The sequence below is a fragment of the Oryctolagus cuniculus genome, chromosome 5 (genome assembly GCF_964237555.1).
Source record: "Oryctolagus cuniculus chromosome 5, mOryCun1.1, whole genome shotgun sequence".
Lineage (NCBI taxonomy): Eukaryota > Metazoa > Chordata > Mammalia > Lagomorpha > Leporidae > Oryctolagus > Oryctolagus cuniculus.
In genome coordinates, this window is record NC_091436.1 from 85,080,982 (window position 1) to 85,105,151 (window position 24,170).

General features: G+C 40.0%; 1 protein-coding gene across 5 annotated transcripts in view; it reads right to left on the reverse strand.

Annotated features, from left to right (window-relative positions):
* The window catches only part of CFAP206 (cilia and flagella associated protein 206), a 53,622-nt gene that overhangs the window by 5,523 nt on the left and 23,929 nt on the right, over nt 1-24,170 (reverse strand). For all 5 annotated transcript variants that reach the window (XM_008263187.4, XM_008263188.4, XM_002714565.5 and 2 more), the window contains exon 11: nt 21,894-22,087. In XM_008263187.4, coding sequence (XP_008261409.2) covers nt 21,894-22,087 — 194 coding nt within the window. The remainder of the gene's footprint in view (nt 1-21,893; nt 22,088-24,170) is intronic.

Genomic DNA, 24,170 nt, shown 5'->3' on the forward strand with positions numbered 1-24,170 from the left:
AAAGAGGAAAACGGGCACTGTCGAAGTTGCTGGTTATCAATAGTAGCTTTTCATTGTGAGTTATCTTATAATTCTAAAAGTTATAAATAAGTGACAGCAAGACCAGTTTTTGCTTACAGACAAGCAAAGTCTGTCCTGTCTATAGGGGTTCAACCAATTTCCTTTTCCCCATGTGGAAAAATCAGTGTCACCTCCAGTTGCATGTCCATTTGAATATTCCTGATCCACAAATGTGTCTGTTTAGCATTCTCTTTTGAGCTAGTTATAACATGTACACATTAATTCCCCCATGATTAATAAATAAATTACACTGTTTAATACATGTTCATTTTTATATTTGCATGAGAATTATGGTTTTACCCATTTCTGAAAATCATCTTTTATCAAATAGAAGATCAGGGTAGTTAAAACAGGTTTAAGATGAATAAATCATTCTTTGTTTTTCTGACTGAGAAAGGTCATAAATGGAATTAGCAGAAAAAGGAGGATTAAAATGACACATAAGCCTTGAATTCTGGGCCAAGGAGTTTGGATGTCATCTTATAGATAAAACACTGAGGATTTTTGAATTCAGAATAAAATGTTGACTGAGATTTTTCCAATTTGCAAAAAAATTACTTAAATTTTCTCCTCATAATTTTTTAAACAGTTGGCTCCTATAGTCACTTTTTTTCTAATTAGAATTTTGTATATTAAACTTAAGATGGCAGGGCCGACACTGTGGCACAGTAGGTTAAGATGCCAATTGTGACACCAGCAGCCATTATTGGAGTGCCAGTTCGAGATCCAGCTGCTCTGTTTCCAAGCCCGCTCCCTGGTAATGCACCTGGGAAAGCAGCAGAAGATGGCCCCAGTGCTGTGTCCCTGTGACCCATGTGGGAGATCCACATGGAGTTCTAGGCTCATAGCAGCCACTTCAGGTATAAACTAGTAGATGAAAGATTTCTGCCTTCCCGTCTCTCTCTGTTACTCTGCCTTTCAAATAAATAAACAATAAATCTAAAAATTAAGATAACATTGATAATTCTTATCAAAAAGAACTATGACCTCCAGGGACTCTATAACTTTTAATAATTTTGTGTATATACAAACACAATTTTTATTCAAAGGCAATACATACATATATTTATAAGAAAGGAAAGTATATTTCTAAAGTAAGTTTAATTAAAAAGATATACTACCACAATATAATTAGATGTCAATAATAACTTATTTTACACTGAAAATGGAAAATTTCATTCATGAGCAAATTAACAAAAATAAATAATCTATATGCTAAAGAAGAAATCCTAAAGGGAACTAAAAAATACTTAGAATTGACAATGATGAAGATAATTACGTTTATAGGTATGTGACACAAAACTCAAATATTACAGTGAAAAGGATAAACCCTGTTAGTTCTGATGAGTGAGCATGACCCAGGAGTCACGGGCCATTCTACAAAAAGATGGTGTTATTGCAGAGGACGTCATTGATGAGAGTGGAATTAGTGACCTAATACCAGTTTCTGTCATTGATGCTACACTGCTCAATAACTGTGGGTGTCTGATGAATGGACTGAAATCTGATGGAACTTTATTGGTGGCCCATTCACATGGCTCCAAAAGCAGAATCTTTTTGTTGGCTTAGAAGCAAATTTAAGTCAAACCTCTCACGATAACCCAACCAAGAAAGTTGTGGAAGTCTTCACACAGGAAAATATGTGACCACCCTGTTTGTAAATCAAGAGTTCTAAATGTTGCCGTCCTTTTTCATCCCCAGAAGGCTGAAGGATTTAAACGTTCTAACTGCCAGAGTCCTATGTTCAATGATTACAATTTTTGTATTTCTACCAAATATGAAAAAAAGCAGAATTTATCAAGAGAAATAGAAGAAATGCAAAATACCCTATAGCCATGTTTGCCAAAACTAAAAACTTGAATCGCGAAGTTATAGATGAAATGATAGTGTAATTATTTTTAATTGGATGCATTAGTACCTCAAGGATCTAGATATTGTTCATGAATGCTCTCTTCCTTGTTTAAGTATTCAATGCCACTCTTGCTATGAAACTGAAGTACTTGTAAGAAAAAAAAACCTTTTACTATATGAAACTTTACTTATCAAAGCAATTCAATTAGGCTTATACTCAGTGCAATATTTCCCAAGTATCACCCAAAATTCCCCTTAGAGCTTTTGGACTCATTAATTACTGGCCACAGCCTAAGTATCTGGGGTAATAAATTGTTGCCAGAATTTTACATAGAGTTCCCTCCATTTACCAGAACATTTTCTCCACTAATATTATTGAAATCAATTTCTATTTCATACAGATGCTCTCTGCAACAGCAATTAAATTTTTTCTTCCATAAATGGTGTCTTGTTAAGAAATGATTATAATTATTCACATTTGCTACTATTGTAACATGGCTCCTTGGGTTTGTACACCTCTAATTGACTTTTTTTTTCATAATGATGTTCCTACCTCCACAATCCTCATGACACAAAGCAATGCATGGATAAAGCAATTTTTGAAAACAAGAATAAAAGTCTGGAAAAAAGTTATCCTTGCAAATGTTATGAATGTCCACATTAAAAAACTACTCTAAAAATCAATAGACTCTCAAACATCAACCATTAGAAATAATAGGGAGTTTAGTAAGGTTACTGAATATAAAATCAAAATGCAAGAAGTAGAGTGTGTTTTCATAAAATAAGCAATAATCAATTAAAATTTATTATAAAGTCAACAGCATTTAAAATAGCAGCCCAAAATGTAAAGTCCCTAAAAATAAATCTAACAGAAGATGTGCAAATTCTTTCTAGAAACAATTATAAAACTCCATTGAAATTTTAGATAGGGAGAATACGGGGCGGAGCCAAGATGGCGGAATAGTGAGGGCGCGCACCGATAGTCCGGGAAAATTTAGTTTAATAAAAGGGGAGTTACGGTAGCCGCAGAAAAAAGAACCAGGAAAAAATTGCACGGGAATCGTGAATCGGAGGACCTACTGGGAGAACAAGGTCGCCCACCGCGCGGAAGCCAAGTCGCGGGACGGAGCCGCAGAAGCCCCAGTGCTCCAAGGGGAGTGCATGCCACACAGACAACAGCGGGGAGACTTGGGACGCTCAGGGCTCCGAGTCCACACATCGGCGCTGGAAGGGGAGGTGAGCTCAATAACCCGAGACATTGGTGGGGAAACGGGGGTCAGAATCTAGAGGGGGACCGGAAAGTGCAGCAAACTCACTACCGGAAAGAAGGAAAAAAAAAAGCTTTGGGGTTTCTCTTCCCCCTAACCTTGCAAAGGTTACAAGGCTGCAAGGCTAGAATTCCCAAGAGACAAAGAGCAGGCCTGCGCTCTGGATTTACATATCAATGGGGGAGAGCTAAGGAACTGAGTCACTACAATTCAGTAGCCTAGGCAACCCAGTGGGAGTCCAGAGGAGCCAAAGACTGGAAGCTAAATACCATCAATTCTGCACAGCCGTGCCCTGCGGTGTTACTTACCCCCTGAATAAATAAAATAAATAAATAAATAAAAAGAGAGAGATTTACCACGCATAACCTGAGGGTGTCACCTTTGCACACCCTTAACCTGGAAGAACCAGGCAGAGCTCTCAGGCCGCACCCATCTCAAGCCTCCAAGGCTCCTCCAACAGCAGGCAGTCCACTTAACACGGACACAGTATAAATAAAAAAAAAAAAGAAAAAAGAAAAAAAAAAACGCACAGTGACGCAAGAAGAATTAACTATGCCGGGTAACAAACACAGAAATAGAGGGAGCAAGATCAACGATGACACTATGATGCCTCCAAATAAGCAAAACACCCCAAGCCAAGAGTATGAAGATGATGAGATAGAAGAAATGCAAGATACGGATTTCAAAAAATTTATGATAAGAACATTTAGAAGTTTTCAAAAGCAAATCCTTGAACTACAGAAATCCTTAATGGACAAGATTGAAAATCTCTCTCGTGAAAACGAAATTTTAAGGAAGAGTCAAAATGAAACTCAGAAACTAGTAGAACAGGAAAGTGTTATAGTGAAGAGAAATCAAAATGAAATGAAGAGCTCAATAGATCAAATGACAAACACATTAGAAAGCCTTAAAAACAGAATGGGTGAAGCAGAAGAGAGAATATCGGACTTAGAAGATAGAGCACAGGAAAACATACAGTCAAACCAAAGAAAAGAAGAGGAAATTAGAAACCTAAAAAATATTGTTGGGAATCTACAGGATACTATCAAAAAAACCAACATTCGAGTTCTAGGAGTTCCTGAAGGCATGGAGAGAGAGAAAGGATTGGAAGGCCTTTTTAGTGAGATACTAGCAGAGAACTTTCCAGGTTTGGAGAAGGACAGAGATATCCTAGTACAGGAAGCTCATAGAACCCCCAATAAACATGACCAAAAGAGATCCTCACCACGACACGTGGTAATTAAACTTACCACAGTGAAACATAAAGAAAAGATCCTAAAATGTGCAAGAGAGAAACGTCAGATTACTCTCAGAGGATCTCCAATCAGACTCACAGCTGACTTCTCATCAGAAACCCTACAAGCTAGGAGGGAATGGCGAGACATAGCACAGGTGCTAAGAGAGAAAAATTGCCAGCCCAGAATATTATATCCTGCTAAGCTCTCATTTGTGAATGAAGGTGAAATAAAGACCTTTCATAGCAAACAGAAATTGAAAGACTTTGTGGCCACTCGTCCGGCCCTGCAAAAGATACTTAAAGATGTGCTACACTCAGAAACACAGAAACACGGCCATCAATATGAAAGAAGGGAAAGGAAGAACACCTACCAGTAAAAGAGCATGGGAAGCTCAAAACATATACTAGAAAATATTTCCGGGAAAATGGCAGGGCAAAGTCACTACGTATCAATAGTCACATTGAACATTAATGGTCTGAATTCTTCAGTTAAAAGACACCGTTTAGCTGACTGGCTCACAGAACACAACCCAACTATTTGTTGCCTACAAGAAACACATCTCTCTAACAAAGAGGCATGCAGACTGAAAGTGAAAGGTTGGAAAAAGATATTCCATGCCAACAGAAACCAAAAAAAAGCAGGTGTAGCCATATTAGTATCAGACAAAATAAACTTTAATACAAAAACTGTTAAGAGAGACAAAGAGGGACACTATATAATGATTAAGGGTTCAATTCAACAGGAAGATGTAACTATTATAAATGTATATGCACCTAATTACAGGGCACCGGTCTATTTAAAAGATATGTTAAGGGACTTAAAGGGAGATTTAGATTCCAATACAATAGTACTGGGGGACTTCAATACTCCACTCTCAGAAATAGACAGATCATCCGGACAGAAGATCAACAAGGAAACAGCAGATTTAAATGACACTATAGCCCAAATGGATCTAACAGATATATACAGAACTTTCAACCCTACATCTACAGACTTCACATTCTTCTCAGCAGCGCATGGAACCTTCTCTAGGATTGACCACATACTAGGCCATAAAGCAAGTCTCAGCAAATTTAAAAGAATTAGAATCATACCATGCAGCTTCTCAGACCACAGCGGGATGAAGCTGGAAATTAGCAACTCAGGAAACCCCAGAAAGTATGCAAACACATGGAGACTGAACAACATGCTCCTGAATGAACACTGGGTCATTCAAGAAATCAAAAGAGAAATCAAAAACTTTCTGGAAGTAAATGAAGACAACAACACAACATATCAAAACTTATGGGATACAGCAAAAGCAGTATTGAGAGGCAAATTTATAGCAATAGGTGCCTATACCAAGAAATTGGAAAGGTACCAAATAAATGAGCTTTCAGCGCACCTCAAGGACCTAGAAAAACTGCAGCAAACCAAACCCAAATCTAGTAGGAGAAGAGAAATAATTAAAACCAGAGAAGAAATTAATAGGATTGAATCCAAAAAAACATTACAAAAAATCAGCCAAGCGAGAAGCTGGTTTTTTGAAAAAATAAACAAAATTGACACCCCATTGGCCCAACTAACTAAAAAAAGAAGAGAAAAGACCCAAATCAATAAAATCAGAGATGAAAAAGGAAACGTAACAACAGACACCACAGAAATAAAAAGAATCATCAGAAATTACTACAAGGACCTGTACGCCAGCAAACAGGAAAACCTATCAGAAATGGATAGATTCCTGGACACATGCAACCTACCTAAATTGAACCATGAAGACATCGAAAACCTAAATAGACCCATAACTGAAACAGAAATTGAAACAGTAATAAAGGCCCTCCCAACAAATAAAAGCCCAGGACCAGATGGATTCACCGCTGAATTCTACCAGACATTTAAAGAAGAACTAATCCCATTTCTTCTCAAACTATTCAGAACAATCGAAAAAGAGGGAATCCTCCCAAATTCTTTCTATGAAGCCAGCATCACCTTAATCCCTAAGCCAGAGAAAGATGCAGCACTGAAAGAAAATTACAGACCAATATCCCTGATGAACATAGACGCAAAAATCCTCAATAAAATTCTGGCCAATAGAATACAACAACACATCAGGAAAATCATCCACCCAGACCAAGTGGGATTCATCCCTGGTATGCAGGGATGGTTCAACATTTGCAAATCAATCAATGTGATTCACCACATTAACAGACTGCAGAAGAAAAACCATATGATTATCTCGATGCAGAGAAAGCATTTGATAAAATTCAACACCCTTTCATGATGAAAACTCTAAGCAAATTGGGTATAGAAGGAACATTCCTCAATATAATCAAAGCAATTTATAAAAAACCCACAGCCAGCATCCTATTGAATGGGGAAAAGTTGGAAGCATTTCCACTGAAATCTGGCACCAGGCAGGGATGCCCACTCTCACCACTGCTATTTAACATAGTTCTGGAAGTTTTAGCCAGAGCCATCAGACAAGAAAAAGAAATCAAAGGAATACAAATCAAGAAGGAAGAAGTCAAACTATCCCTCTTTGCAGACGATATGATTCTGTACTTAGAGGATCCAAAGAACTATACTAAGAGACTATTGGAACTCATAGAGGAGTTTGGCAAAGTGGCAGGATATAAAATCAATGCACAAAAATCAACAGCCTTTGTATACACAAGCAATGCCATGACTGAGAAAGAGCTGCTAAGATCAATCCCATTCACAATAGCTACAAAAACAATCAAATACCTTGGAATAAACTTAACCAAGGACGTTAAAGATCTCTACGATGAAAATTACAAAACCTTAAAGAAAGAAATAGAAGAGGATACCAAAAAATGGAAAAATCTTCCATGCTCATGGATTGGAAGAATCAACATCATCAAAATGTCCATTCTCCCAAAAGCAATTTATAGATTCAATGCAATCCCAATCAAGATACCAAAGACATTCTTCGCAGATCTAGAAAAAATGATGCTGAAATTCATATGGAGGCACAAGAGACCTCGAATAGCTAAAGCAATCTTGTACAACAAAAACAAAGCCGGAGGCATCACAATACCAGACTTCAGGACATACTACAGGGCAGTTGTAATCAAAACAGCATGGTACTGGTACAGAAACAGATGGATAGACCAATGGAACAGAATTGAAACACCAGAAATCAACCCAAACATCTACAGCCAACTTATATTTGATCAAGGATCTAAAACTAATTCCTGGAGCAAGGACAGTCTATTCAATAAATGGTGCTGGGAAAACTGGATTTCCACGTGCAGAATCATGAAGCAAGACCCCTACCTTACACCTTACACAAAAATCCACTCAACGTGGATTAAAGACCTAAATCTTCGTCCTGACACCATTAAGTTATTAGAGAACATTGGAGAAACCCTTCAAGATATTGGCACAGGCAAAGAATTTCTGGAAAAGACCCGGGAGGCACAGACAGTCAAAGCCAAAATCAACTATTGGGATTGCATCAAATTGAGAAGTTTCTGTACTGCAAAAGAAACAGTCAGGAGAGTGAAGAGACAACCGACAGAATGGGAAAAAATATTTGCAAACTATGCAACAGATAAAGGGTTAATAACCAGAATCTACAAAGAGATCAAGAAACTCCACAAAAACAAAACCAACAACCCACTTAAGAGATGGGCCAAGGACTTCAATAGTCATTTTTCAAAAGAGGAAATCCAAATGGCCAACAGGCACATGAAAAAATGTTCAAGGTCACTAGCAATCAGGGAAATGCAAATCAAAACCACAATGAGGTTTCACCTCACCCCGGTTAGAATGGCTCACATACAGAAATCTACCAACAACAGATGCTGGCGAGGATGTGGGGAAAAAGGGACACTAACCCACTGTTGGTGGGAATGCAAACTGGTCAAGCCACTATGGAAATCAGTCTGGAGATTCCTCAGAAACCTGAATATAACCCTACCATTCGACCCAGCCATCCCACTCCTTGGAATTTACCCAAAGGAGTTTAAATTGATAAACAAAAAAGCGGTCTGCACCCTAATGTTTATTGCAGCACAATTCACAATAGCCAAGACCTGGAACCAACCTAAATGCCCATCAACGGTAGACTGGATAAAGAAATTATGGGATATGTATTCTTTAGAGTACTATACCGCAGTAAGAAACAACGAAATCCAGTCATTTGCAACAAAATGGAGGAATCTGGAACACATCATGCTGAGTGAAGTAAGCCAGTCCCAAAGGGACAAATACCATATGTTCTCCCTGATCGGTGACAACTGACTCAACACCAAAAAGGAAACCTCCTGAAGTGAAATGGACACTATGAGAAATGGTGACTTGATCAGCATAGCTCTGACTGCTAATGGACAACTTAATACATTATCCCTCATAGTATTTTTTTTTGTCTGTTCTACTTAATATGACTGGTTTAATTCTGTAATTATCACACAGTTATTCTTAAGTGTTGAAAATTAACTGAAATGTGATCCCTGTTAAACATAAGAGTGGGAATAAGAGAGGGAAGAGATGTATAATTTGGGACATGCTCGGGCTGACTTGCCCCAATTGGTAGAGTTGGAAACATACCAGGGGATTCTAATTCAATCCCATCAAGGTGGCATGTGCCAATGCCATCTCACTACTCCAAGTGATCAATTTCAGTTCACAATTGATCATAATGAAAGGACTAAGAGTCAAAGGGAGCACATAAACAAGTCTAGTATCTGCTAACACCAACCGATAGAATAAATAAAGGGGAGAGTGATCCAACATGGGAAGTGAGATACTCAGCAGACTCATAGAATGGCGGATGTCCTAAATAGCACTCTGGCCTCAGAATCAGCCCTAAAGGCACTCGGATCTGGCTGAAAAGCCCATGAGAGTATTTCAGGCATGGAAAGCCAAGACACTCTGGCAAAAAGATCTCTGTGAGTGAGATCCCAGTGGAAAGAACAGGTCTTCAAAGAGGGAGGTGCCTTTCTCTGAAGGGAGGAGAGAACCTCCACTTTGACTATGACCGTGTCTAAACAAGATAAGAGTCGGAGAACTCAAGGGGCTTCCATAGCCTTGGAAACTCATAACTGGTGCATAGGGAGATTACTGATGCCATAAACAGGAGTGTCAATTGGTAAAGTCAACAACAGGAGTCACTGTGCACTTACTCCTCATGTAGGATCTCAGTCCTTAACGTGCTGTACACTGAGGCTTAATGCTATAACGAGTACTCAAACAGTATATTTCACTTTGTGTTTCTATGGTGGTGCAAACGACTGAAATCTTTACTTAATGTACACTAAACTGATCTTCTGTAAAAAAAAAAAAAAAAAAAAAAAAGAAAGAAATTTTCAATTCCCAACTTGACTCTCACTGGGATTAAACATGACAATAGGTCTGATCTGATTTCATCATCATTTAAAAAAAATCATCTATTATTTTTCACTTTATGTTTCTGTGTGGGAGCAAACTGTTGAAATCCTTACTTAAGGTATACTAAGCTGATCTTCTGTATATTAAGATAATCGAAAATGAATCTTGATGTGAATGGAAGGGGAGAGGGAGTGGGAAAGGGGAGGGTTGTTGGTGGGAGGGACGGTATGGGGGGGGAAGCCATTGTAACCCATGAGTCGTACTTTGGAAATTTATATTCATTAAATAAAAGATAAAAAAAAAAAAAAGAAATTTTAGATAGGGAGACTAAATGTTGCAAAAATCTCAGCCTTTCTTTTAGTGATCTATATATATAAGGCAATTTCAATCAGAATTTCCTCAGATGTTTTATGAACCCTGACACTGTATTTCACAAATGTATACAAAAGTTAGAGTCAAGTATAGCCAAGACTTTTTACAGAGAAAGGGGGGGAGGACTTTCTCTACCAGATATTAAGGTATAGGTAAGATATCAATATATGAATTTTTTTTAAAAAAAAACTGTTATTCTGTTCAATAACTGAACAGAATAAAGTGCTAAAAATTAAGTCTATGCTTATTTATAACACACAGCCAATCAGTGAGGAGGGGGAAAACTACTGAATAAACATTCCAGGAAAATTTCACTCCAAATGAGGAAAAAATTAAAATTGGATCTGCAAATCCTACTAGCCACAAAAATCAAATCTAAGTGGATTAAAGATTCTGATGTGAAAGATAAATTTATATTTTTTATAAATCTTTATTTGCAAACAGAGACCAACAGAAACAAACATACAGAGACCGCCCATCAGCTGGTACATTCCCCAAATGACCACAACACCCAGGGCTGGCCCAGGCTGAAGACAGGAATCCAGTCTGGGTCACCCACATGGGTGGCAGGGATCTAAGTACTTGAACCATCATCTGCTGGATTCCAGGGTGTATACTAGCAGGAAGCTAGAATCAGGATCAAAGCCAGGACTTGAACACAGGCAGACTATGCAGGTACCCAAAGCACATCTCTCTCTCTCTCTCTTTTTTTTTTTTTTTTTTTTTTTTTTTTGAAAGGTAGAGTTATGGAGGGGCAGAGAGAGAGAGAGAGAGAGAGAGAGAGAGAGAAAGAATGTCTTCCATCTGCTGGTTCACTCCCCAAATGGCCGCAATCGCTGGAGCTGGGCCAATCCAAAGCCAGGAGCCAGGAGTTTCTTCTGGGTCTCCCACAGGGGTTCAGGGGCCCAAGAACTTGAGCCATCTTCCACTGCTTTCCCAGGACATAGCAGAGAGCTGGATTGGAAGAGGAGCAGCTGGGATTCGAACCAGCGGCCATATGGGATGCCGGCACTGCAGGCGGGAGCTTTACCCGCCTATGCCACAGCATTGGCCCCCCAAGCACATCTTAACTGCCACAAAAAACTCCTGCCATACACTTATAAAAACAAAACACAGCATCCCACATTCCATATCAGAGTGCCTAGTTCAAGCTCCAGCTACTGTCCTGTCAAGCTTTGTGCTAATGGACCTGGGAGATGGCAGATATCAGCCTGAGTATCTGGGCTCCTGCTACCCATGTGGGAAAACTGGAAGCCAAGTCCTGGCTCCTGGTTTCAGGCTGGCCCAACCAGCATATAGGGAGTGAACCAGCAGATGGAAGATCTCTACCCCCCCCTTCCTTTCTTCGTCCTTCCCTCCTTCCCTCCTCTCTGCTCTTTCTCCTGCCTTCCTCTCCTCTCTCTCTATGACTCTGCCTTTCAAACAAATAAATAATTCTTTTTTAAAAACAATGTTAGAGGGGCCAGAGCTGTGGCCTAGCAGGTAGAGCTGCCAACTACAGTGCCGGCATTCCATATGCACGCCAGTCTGAGTCCCGGATGCTCCACTTTCTATCCAGCTCTCTGCTATGGCCTGGGAAAGCAGTAGAAAATGGTCCAAGGCCTTGGGCCCCTGCACCCATCTGGGAGTCCTGGAAGAAGCTCCTGGCTTTGGATTAGCACAGCTCCAGCCATTGTGGCCATTTCGGGAGTGAACCAGCAAATGGAAAACCCCTCTCTCTCTCTCTCTCTGCCCTGCCTCTGCCTCTGCCTCTACCTCTCCTTCTCTCTGTGTGTAACTCTTTCAAATAAATAAATCTTTTTCCAAAAAATCAATGTTAGAGATATTTTTGTGATCTTGAGATATAGATGGATTTCTTAAGGCATAAAAAATTCAATACATGAAGATAAAAGAATAAGGCTTTTTTTTTTTTTCAAAAGACACCATAAAAAGAATCAAAAATGTTACAAACTAGGAAAATGTATCTACAAAACACATTTAGCAAAGAATTCACACCCAAAATAAGCTTTTGAAAAAAACACCTCCTACAGGGGCTGGCATTGTGGCACAGTAGGTTAATCTGTCACCGCAACACCATCAATTCATTCAGGCATTAATTCCAGTCCTGCTGCTCCACTTCTGATCCAGCTTCCTACTGGTGCACTTGGGAAAGCAGCTAAAGATGATCCAAATACTTGAGCCCTTGCCACCCATGAGGGAGACCTGGATGGAGTTCCAGGCTCCTGGCATTTGGTCCTGGCCCAGCCACAACTGTTGTGGCCATTTGAGGAGTGACCCAGAGGATGGAAGATCTCTTTCTCTCTGTCTCCTTCTCTCTGTAACTCTGCCTTTCAAATAAATAAAACTTTTTATAAAAAATAAAGGAAAGAGGCCGGCGCCGCGGCTCACTAGGCTAATCCTCCGCCTTGCGGCGCCAGCACACCAGGTTCTAGTGCCGATTGGGGCGCCGGATTCTGTCCCGGTTGCCCCCCTTCCAGGCCAGCTCTCTGCTGTAGCCAGGGAGTGCAGTGGAGGATGGCCCAAGTGCTTGGGCCCTGCACCCCATGGAGACCAGGATAAGCACCTGGCTCCTGGCTCCTGCCATCGGATCAGCGCGGTGCGCCGGCCGCAGTGCGCCGGCCGCGGCGGCCATTGGAGGGTGAACCAACAGCAAAGGAAGACCTTTCTCTCTGTCTCTCTCTCTCACTGTCCACTCTGCCTGTCAAAAAAAATAAATAAATAAATAAAATAAAATAAAGAAAAACACCTCTTACAAATAACTAAGAAAAACACAAATCAACCAACAGAAAATTGAGTAAAAGGCTGTCATTTCACAGAAATATGTTGTTTATTAATGCATACATGAATGATAAAAATTTAAAAAACACAAAGAATGAGTAACATCAAATTTATAAAGTAGTTAATGCTGAGGGAACAAAAAGGAAAGAGACTGAAAAAAGGCACACAAGGAGTACTAAAATATTGTGATGCTGGTTATAGGCACTGGATATATAATGGCTTCCTTTTGTTATTTTGATATAGTGACTTTTTTTTTTTAACAGGCAGAGTGGACAGTGAGAGAGAGAGAGAGAGAGACAGAGGAAAAGGTCTTTCTTTGCCGTTGGTTCATCCTCCAATGGCCGCTGCAACCAGTGCGCTGCAGCCGGTGCACCACACTGATCTGAAGACAGGAGCAAGGTGCTTCTCCTGGTCTCCCATGCGGGTGCAAGGCCCAAACACTTGGGCCATCCTCCACTGCACTCCCGGGCCACAGCAGAGGGCTGTCCTGGAAGAGGGGCAACTGGGACAGAATCCGGCGCCCCGACTGGGACTAGAACCCGGTGTGCCGGCGCCGCAGGCGGCTGATTAGCCTATTGAGCCACAGCGCCAGCCATGTAACTCTTTCAAATAAGTCAATAAATAAACTTATTTTCTCCCACATTTAGTTTTTTTTTCTTTTTAGCTTTTTAATTGTATTTTATAAGAATTCATATAATGCTTTTTTAAAAAGCATATCTCAACCATTTTAGAAGAACAAAATATCATCAAAATTATTACATTGTTTTAAGGTATAATTAATGAAATTACTATAGGAAAAAAGACATTAAGCCATTAAGCTAGCACTACTTATACTAATGGGACAACGTAACCTCCATTCCTCCCTCAATTATTTCATTCCTTTAATGCATCTACAGTTGAAATATAAAGGTTTTTGAGAAACTTGGAAAATTAACTAAGAAACTTGCATAGGCAAATTTAAAAAACAAATGCAAGGCCAGCGCCGCGGCTCACTAGGCTAATCCTCTGCCTTTCAGCGCCAGCACACTGGGTTCTAGTCCTGGTCGGGGCACCAGATTCTGTCCCAGTTGCCCCTCTTCCAGGCCAGCTCTCTGCTGTGGCCAGGGAGTGCAGTGGAGGATGGCCCAAGTCCTTGGGCCCTGCACCCCATGGGAAACCAGGATAAGTACCTGGCTCCTGCCATTGGATCAGCGCAGTGCGCCAGCCGCAGTGCGCTGGCCACAGCGCGCCGGCCGCAGCGCGCTGGCCACGGCGGCCATTGGAGGGTGAACCAACGGTAAAGGAAGACCTTTCTCTCTGTCTCTCTCTCTCACTGTCCACTCTGCCTGTCAAAAAAAAAATGCAAAAAGAGGGCTATCTTAACAGGTAATAAAATACACTAATGGCTCCCTGATCTGTGGGTTCATCTATGGATTCAACAAACCATAGAGCAAAAATATTCAGAAAAATTAGGTCTATATTGAATGTGTACTGTATTTTTCTTTTTTAAAACTTTTATTTAATAAATATAAATTTCCACAGTACAGTTTATATATTACAATGGCTTCCCCCCAAAAATTTTCCTCCCACTCGCAACCCTCCCATCTCCCGCTCCCTCTCCCATTCCATTCACATCAAGATTCATTTTCAATTATCTTTATATTCAGAAGATTGATATAGTATATAGTAAGTAAAGATTTTATCAGTTTGCACCCACACAGAAACACAAAATGTAAAATACTGTTTCAGTACTAGCTATAGCATTACTTCACATTGGACAACACATTAAGGACAGAGATCTCACATGAGGAGTAAGTACACTCCTGTTGTTGACTTAACAATTTGACACTCTTGTTTATGGCGTCAGTAATCTCCCTAGGCTCTAGTCATGAGTTGCCAAGGCTATGGAAGTCTTTTGAGTTTGCCGACTTCGATCTTATTCAGTCAGGGTCATAGTCAAAGTGGAAGTTCTCTCCTCCCTTCAGAGAAAGGTACCTCCTTCTTTGATGGCCCCGTTCTTTCCACTGGGATCTCACTCACAGAGATCTTTCATTTAGGTCTTTTTTTTTTTTTCCAGAATGTCTTGGCTTTCCATGCCTAAAATACTCTCATGGGCTCTTCAGCCAGATCTGAATGCCTTAAGGGCTGATTCTGAGGCCAGAGTGCTATTTAGGACATCTGCCATTCTGCAAGTCTGCTGTGTATCCCGCTTCCCATGTTGGATCGTTCTCTCCCTTTTTCATTCTATCAGTTAGTATTAGCAAACACTAGTCTTGTTTGCGTGATCCCATTGACTCTTAGACCTATCAGTGTGATCAACTGTGAACTGAAATTGATCACTTGGACTAGTGAGATGGCATTGGTACATGCCACCTTAATGGGATTGTACTGGAATCCCCTGGCATGTTTCTAAGTCCACCATTTGGGACAAGTCCGATTGAGCATGTCCCAAATTGTACATCTCCTCCCTCTCTTATTCCCACTCTTGTATTTAACAGGGATCACTTTTCAGTTAAATTTAAACACCTAAGAATAATTGTGTGTTAATTATAGAGTTCAACCAATAGTAGTAGAACAAAAAAAATACTAAAATGGATAAAGTATTACATTGTACATCAATAGTCAGGACAAGGGCTGATCAAGTCACTGTTTCTCATAGTGTCCATTTCACTTCAACAGGTTTCCCCTTTGGTGCTCAGTTAGTTGTCGCTGATCAGGGAGAACATATGATATTGGTCCCTTTGGGACTGGCTTAATTCACTCAGCATAATGTTTTCCAGATTCCTCCATTTTGTTGCAAATGACCGGGTTTCATTGTTTTTTTACTGCTGTATAGTATTCTACAGAACATGTCCCATAATTCCTTTATCCAGTCTACTATTGATGGGCATTTGAGTTGATCCAGGTCTTAGCTATTGTGAATTGAGCTGCAATATCATTAATGTACAGACAGCTTTTTTGTTTGCCAATTTAATTTCCTTTGGGTAAATTCCAAGGAGTGGGATGGCTGGGTTGAATGGTAGGGTTATATTCAGGTTTATGAGGAATCGCTAGACAGACTTCCATAGTGGCTTAACCAGTTTGCATCCCCTCCAACATTGGGTTAGTGTCTTTCCCCACATCCTCTCCAGCATCTATTGTTGGAAGATTTCTGAATGTGAGCCATTCTAAACAGGGTGAGGTGAAACCTCATTATGGTTTTGATTTGCATTTCCCTGATTGCTAGTGATCTTGAACATTTTTTCATGTGTCTGTTGGCCCTTTGGATTTCCTCTTTTGAAAAATGTCTATTGAGGTCCTTGGCCCATCTCTTAAGTGCTTGTTGAACCAGAAAGACATAGAAAACCTAAACAGACGCATAACTGAGATAGAAATTGAAACAGTAATAAAGGCCCTCCCAACAAAGAAAAGCCCAGGACCAGATGGATTCACTGCTGAATTCTACCAGACATTTAAAGAAGAACTAACTCTATTTCTTCTCAAACTATTCAGAACAATCGAAAAAGAGGGAATCCTCCCAAATTCTTTCTATGAAGCCAGCATCACCTTAATTCCTAAGCCGGAAAAAGATGCAGCATTGAAAGAGAATTACAGACCAATATCCCTGATGAACATAGACGCAAAAATCCTCAATAAAATTCTCGCCAATAGAATGCAACAACACATCAGAAAGATCATCCACCCAGACCAGGTGGGATTTATCCCTGGTATGCAGGGATGGTTCAATGTGCGCAAAACAATCAATGTGATACACCACATTAACAGACTGCAGAAGAAAAACCATATGATTATCTCAATAGACGCCGAGAAAGCATTTGATAAAATACAACACCCTTTCATGATGAAAACTCTAAGCAAACTGGGTATGGAAGGAACATTCCTTAATATAATCAAAGCAATCTATGAAAAACCCACAGCCAACATCCTATTGAATGGGGAAAAGTTGGAAGCATTTCCACTGAAATCTGGCACCAGACAGGGATGCCCACTCTCATCACTGCTATTCAATATAGTTCTTGAAGTTTTAGCCAGAGCTATTAGGCAAGAAAAATAAATTAAAGGAATACAAATTGGGAAGGAAGAACTCAAACTATCCCTCTTTGCAGATGATATGATTCTTTATTTAGGGGACCCAAAGAACTCTACTAAGAGACTATTGGAACTCATAGAAGAGTTTGGCAAAGTAGCAGGATATAAAATCAATGCACAAAAATCAACAGCTTTTGTATACACAGGCAATGCCATGGCTGAGGAAGAACTTCTAAGATCAATCCCATTCACAATAGCTACAAAAACAATCAAATACCTTGGAATAAACTTAACCAAGGACGTTAAAGATCTCTACGATGAAAATTACAAAACCTTAAAGAAAGAAATAGAAGAGGATACCAAAAAATGGAAAAATCTTCCATGCTCATGGATTGGAAGAATCAATATCATCAAAATGTCCATTCTCCCAAAAGCAATTTATACATTCAATGCAATACCAATCAAGATACCGAAGACCTTCTTCTCAGATCTGGAAAAAATAATGCTGAAATTCATATGGAGACACAAGAGACCTCGAATAGCTAAAGCAATCTTGTACAACAAAAACAAAGCCGGAGGCATCACAATACCAGATTTCAGGACATATTACAGGGCAGTTGTAATCAAAACAGCATGGTACTGGTACAGAAACAGATGGATAGACCAATGGAACAGAATAGAAACACCAGAAATCAATCCAAACATCTACAGCCAACTTATATTTGATCAAGTATCCAAAACCAATCCCTGGAGTAAGGACATTTTATTCAAATATTGGTGCTGGGAAAATTGGATTTCCACATGCAGAATCATGAAGCAAGACCCCTACCTTTCACCTTACACAAAAATTCACTCAACATGGATTAAAGACCTAAATCTACGACCCGACACCATCAAATTATTAGAGAACATTGGAGAAACCCTGCAAGATATAGGTACCAGCAAAGACTTCTTGGAAAAGGCCTCAGAAGCACAGGCAATCAAAGCCAAAATTAACATTTGGGATTGCATCAAATTGAGAAGTTTCTGTACTTCAAAAGAAACAGGAGAGTGAAGAGGCAACCGACAGAATGGGAAAAATATTTGCAAACAATGGAACAGATAAAGGGTTGATAACCAGAATCTACAAAGAAATCAAGAAACTCTACAACATCAAAACAAACAACCCAGTTAAGAGATGGGCTAAGGACCTCAATAGACATTTTTCAAAAGAGGAAATCCAAATGGCCAATAGACACATGAAAAAATGTGTACTGTATTTTTTTCTTGTCATTACTCCTTAAACAACATAGTATAACTACTATTTACATAGTATTTGTTAGCTATTATAAGTAATCTAGAGATGATTTAAGGTATACAGGAGTCGGGCCAGCACTGTGGCATAGTGAGCTAAGCCTCTGCCTGCAGTGCTGGAATCCCATACGGGTACCAGTTCTAGTCCTAGTTGCTCCTCTTCCAATCCAGCTCTCTGCTACGGCCTGGGAAAGCAGTGGAAGATGGCCCAAGTGCCTGGGCCCCTGCACCCACGTGGGAGACTCAGGAGAAACTCCTGGCTCCTGACTTTGGATTGGCTCAGCCCTGGCCATTGCAGCCATCTGGGGAGTGAACCAGCAGATGGAAGACTTTTCTCTCTGCCTCTGCCTCTCTCTGTAACTCTACCTCTCAAATAAATAAATAAAATCTTTTAAAAATATATACAGGGAGAGAATGGTCCAACATGGGAAGTGAGATACACAGCAGACCCATAGAATGGCAATTGTCCTAACAGCACTCTGGCCTCATAATCAGCCCGTAAGGCATGCGGATCCGGCTGAAATGCCCATGAGACTATTTCAGGCATGGAAAGCCAAGACACTCTGGGGGGAAAAAAAACCTAAATGAAAGATCTCCACGGGTGAGATCCCAGTGGAAAGAACGGGTCATCAAAGAAGGAGGTACCTTTCTCTGAAGGGAGGAAAGAACTTCCACTTTGACCATGGCCTTGTCTAAAAATGATCAGAGTCAGTGAACTCAGGGGGCTTCCATAGCCTTGGCAGCTCATGACAAGAGCCTAGGGGGATTACTGAGGCCATAAACAAGAGTGTGAATTTGTTAATTCAACAACAGGAGTCACTGTGCACTTACTCCTCATGTAGGATCTTTGTCCTTAGTGTGCTGTACATTGAGATTTAATGCTATAACTAGTACTCAAACAGTATTTTTCACTTTATGTTTCTGTGTGGGAGCAAACTGTTGAAATCTTTACTTAATGTATGCTAAACTGATCTTCTGTATATAAAGAGAAACGAAAATGAATCTTGATGTGAATGGAAGGGGAGAGGGAGTGGGAAAGGGGAGGGTTGCGGGTTGGAGGGACGTTATGGGGGGGAAGCCATTGTAATCCATATTCTGTACTTTGGAAATTTATATTCATTAAATAAAAGTTAAAAAAAATATATATATACAGGAGAATTACATAAGCTATAACTACATGCTACATCATTTTATATGAGGCACTTGAGTGTCCACAGATTTTGGTATCATGAGGGAGTCCTGAAACCAATATCCAATAGATACTGAGGGGTGATTATATTATAAAGCAGTAGTGATGGGGCCGGCACTGTGGCGAAGTGGGTAAAGCCACCACCTGCAGTAACGGCATCCCATATGGGTGCCGGTTCTAGTTCCGGCTGCTCCTCTTCCCATCCAACTCTCTACTGTGGCCTGGGAAAGCAGTGGAAGATGGCCCAAGTACTTGGGCCCCTTCACCCACATGGGAAACCCAGAAGAAGCTCCTGGCTTCTGGCTTCAGATCAGCCCAGCTCCGGCCATTGCGGCCATTTGGGCAGTGAATGAGCAGATGGAGAACATCTGCCTCTGTAGCACTGACTTTCAAGTAAAATAAATAAATCTTAAAAAAAAACAAAGTAGTAGTGGTATCAGCAAAGAAATAGACGGATGGAACCCATTAGAGAGCCTAGAAACAAACCCTTTCATTTGAAAATTGTTAATAGAAATGCATCTAATTTAGTAAGAAAAGCATACATTATTTAGTAAATGATATTAGGAAACTACATAAATAAAAATAAAATTAGAACCCTTTATTATCTCCAAGTAGACTATTGATCTAAATGTGAAAAATAAATGAAAACAGAAGAAAATTAAGATTTTCAAAAAGCATGATCTCTAAATGGAGAAAAAGGTATGACTACATTAAAATTCAAGATGGTTATTCAGTGAAGGAACACATTGACAAAGTTAACATAAAGATGACAGGGTGAGAAAAGGTCTTTGGCACACTTATAACTCAAATAATTCATATTTAGAATATACAGGAAACTGCCAATCAACAAGTCAAAGACAGAAAATCACAGAAGTTCTGAACAGTTGGTGCACAGAAAGGCAAACCTGAATGGTTAAACAGATGTTAGTAGAGATGTTAAACTTCACAACCAGAAAAAACGTACAACCAAACAATAATGAGATGCCATTTTAAATTAATCAAATAGCCAAAAATTACAAACTCAGATCACAGCAGTACAGTCAGGTTTATGAGTGATAAACCTCACAAGTGATAAGTACTGAAGTTAAATTGGTGCAACTGTTTTAAAAGTAACCTCTCAGGTGAGCCCAAAATTAAAGGCCTACTATTTGGTTCACACGCAGGACACTTAAAATGGGCAAAGTCAGTCTCGACACAACAGGAGAAACCTAGAATGCTCTGCAAACCACTTCAGATTAGCAAAGGCTCAGAAAGGCATGAGCTGAGCTGTCCAGGGTCCTGACTGCCAAAGCTGCTTCTCACTGTTCCGAATGACTTAGTCCTTTCCTAATTTCTCTGTCTGCCCATGGGTTCAGACTACCCTCTGTGCTTCACTTTCACCAATCTGACAGTCCTCTTAGAAGATACTGCTTGGGTGCATGCTGGCAAGGACAGCAGTGTCAAAATCCACCTACTTCATAATTAAGATGTTGATAAAAGTAGCAAATGATAAACATTTTAAACCACTTATTTCAAAATGGTTCTTATTTTAATGTTTAAGAGAAATGAACTCAATAAGAGATGAGTCAGAAAAGCCAGCTAAAAGGTAGACAATGCCAATGAGGGACAAAGGGGAAGAAAACAAGAATATACAGCAGCAGAATGTGAGCTCCTGCAGGAAGGGCTTGTTATCTGTTTTGTTCAATGCTAAACCCCTTGTGCCATGAATGATCCCAGGCACACAGTAAGTGATCAGCACTAAATATTTGATGATTGAATCAAGGACTAGGCACCGACATACCAAAAAGTATCTTCAGATTCACTTTGTGGCCTTCGAGATATCAAATTTAATCCCATTAAAGTGTTTATACTATCTGTGCTGAGCTCCTCTAATTTTACATACAGAAATATGGTAGCTTCAATTATTTAACTAAATGCAATCTTTCTATTTCAGATTTATCCTGGTCTATTAATTCACCATTTGACCCCACATCTTGTTTTCATTATTCTTCGTGGATTGCATCAATTTCCATCTTCAGACACAAATTTCTATCAGATGACCTGTAAATACTTTCACCTGTCTTTGTTTCTGCCTGGATTCTACAATAAAATAAAACTTTTTAATAATTATACTTTTAGGGGCCTGCATTGTGGCATAGTGGGTTAAGCCGTCACCTACAGTGTCAACATCCCATATAGGCACCAGTTCAAGTCCCAACAGCTCCACTTGTGATCCAGCTTCCTGTTACATGCCTGGGAAAGCAGTGGGAGATGGCCCAATTCCTTGGACCCCTGTACCCATATGGGAGACCCGGATGAAGATCCTGGCTCCTGGCTTCAGCCTGGCCTAGCGCTGGCTGTGTGGCTATTTGGAGAATGAGCCAATGGATGAAAGATTCTCTCTCTTTTGCACTCTCTCTCTCTCTCTCTCTCTGCCTCCGTGACTCTGCCTTACAAATAAATTTTTTTAAAATAATTAAACTTTTAAGTATTCTTAAAATATTCTTAAAATATTACCTAGCTTACCTGAGAATATGGAATGAGTATATCAAAATGTCGATGAAGCTGCAATAGCTGAATTAACTCAGCATTTTTTTGGGCTTTTTCTTTAATTATATCAATGTAAATTTCAGGATTTTCTGCAAATGAATATGCAGCATTTCTGCTATTGAATGTGTAATACTTTTCTTTATATTTCAAAATTCCAATTGATGGATTTCCTGAAAATTAAGATAAAGAATTGAATTAGGAATAAAATATTAAGTGAATCTATGTTTGTAATACACACCCCATAGAACCATTCCCTATTCACTCCACTTTCAATGTATCATTATGGTTTTATTTTGCTAAAATATTATAATTATCAATGTTAAATTATACACTTTAAGATAGTTTCTATGAAATTCATATTATTTTATCTTAAAATAATTTTTACATATATTTCATGTAAAATATTCTCCATTATCAGATGAAAGATGCTTAAAAATTTTTAATGAAAATCCACTTGGTCATTTGCCAAACTTTTCAAATCTACTTAAACTAAACTACCAGAGAATTGTTTTGAAAACAACTCTGTAAAAACTACTAAAATATAATTACCAAAATGCAAATTTGCATGTTACAAAATATTTCCCAGTGTAAAAGTATGACTACATAGACTATAGATTAACTACATTTCCACATAGTTTGTGAAAATCATATAGGAAATAGTTCACCTTCACCTGTTTCCAAAGGAGGAAAGGAGGGAATTGAGGAAAGTTGGAGAGTGAAGGGGGGAGAAACCACCAGCATTCCAGTGATTTTTATTTCAGACAGTTTCTTGATTACTTCCTCCCCAGTACTGGTGACCTTTACTGGGCCTCAGAATGTTATTATCTCAGTCCTTCCTCCTCCCTGGTAAACCTTGTTTCTCCCATTATGAAAAAATGTAATATCATGGCCGGCGCTGCGGCTCAATAGGCTAATCCTCCGCCTACGGTGCTGGCACCCCAGGTTCTAGTCCCGGTCAGGGCGCCGGATTCTGTCCCAGTCGTGCCTCTTCCAGGCCAGCTCTCTGCTGTGGCCAGGGAGTGCAGTGGAGGATGGCCCAAGTGCTTGGGCCCTGCACCCCATGGGAGACCAGGGAGAAGCACCTGGCTCCTGGCTTCGGATCAGCGTGGTGCGCCGGCCGCAGCACGCCGGCCGTGGTAGCCATTGGAGGGTGAACCAACGGCAAAGGAAGACCTTTCTCTCTGTCTCTCTCTCTCACTGTCCACTCTGCAATGTAATATCATGTAATGAACACTAAGACACCACTTGGGATGCCCACATCCAATATCAGCATGCCTGGGTTAAAGTTCCAGCTCTGCTTCAGATTCCAGCTTCCTGCTAATGCACACACCCAGAGAGGCAGCAATATTTGGGCTTCTGCCACCCACATAGAAGATCTGGATTGAGTTCTGGGTTCCTTCCTTCTGCCTCTCCCAGGTCCAGCTGTTGCAGACATTTGGGAGTGAACTAACAGGAGAAAGATTCTCATTCTCATTTGTTCTCTTTCCCCCCCCCCCATTTCATCCACCTTTTAAATAAATAAAATCTTTTTTTTTAATATATTCCTTGAAGTTTTTTTTATTTATTTATTGTTTTTTTTTTGACAGGCAGAGTGGACAGTGAGAGAGAGAGACAGAGAGAAAGGTCTTCCTTTTGCCGTTGGTTCACCCTCCAATGGCCACTGCGGCCGGTGCACCGCGCTGATCCAATGGCAGGAGCCAGATGCTTCTCCTGGTCTCCCATGGGGTGCAGGGCCCAAGCACTTGGGCCATCCTCCACTGCACTCCCTGGCCACAGCAGAGAGCTGGACTGGAAGAGGGGCAACCAGGACAGAATCCGGTGCCCTGACTGGGACTAGAACCCAGTGTGCCGGCGCCGCAAGGTGGAGGATTAGCCTAGTGAGCCACGGCGCCAGCCCAATAAATAAAATCTTAAAAATAAAATGCAATATAAAAATGTGCCAACTTGTATGTTCTCTTCAGTATCTACACACACAATTCCAGTAATTTTTATAATGGGGAAAAAAGTAATACCCAACTGTGAATTATACCAGGGAAATAAATGAAAACCAGAGAATGAAAAGAAGGAGGAGGTTAATGGTGTAAGGTAAGAAACAATCTCGTCAAACAGCTTTCATTCTAGCCCTAGCAGGCTTTTTGTTGTTTCCAATTCACAGAGAACATTTTGGATAATTTTTTTCATCGTAATGTCTGGTTTACTCTATGTTTTAAAGAAGCTTTAATATATACACATCACATAGAAATTTTACTTGAT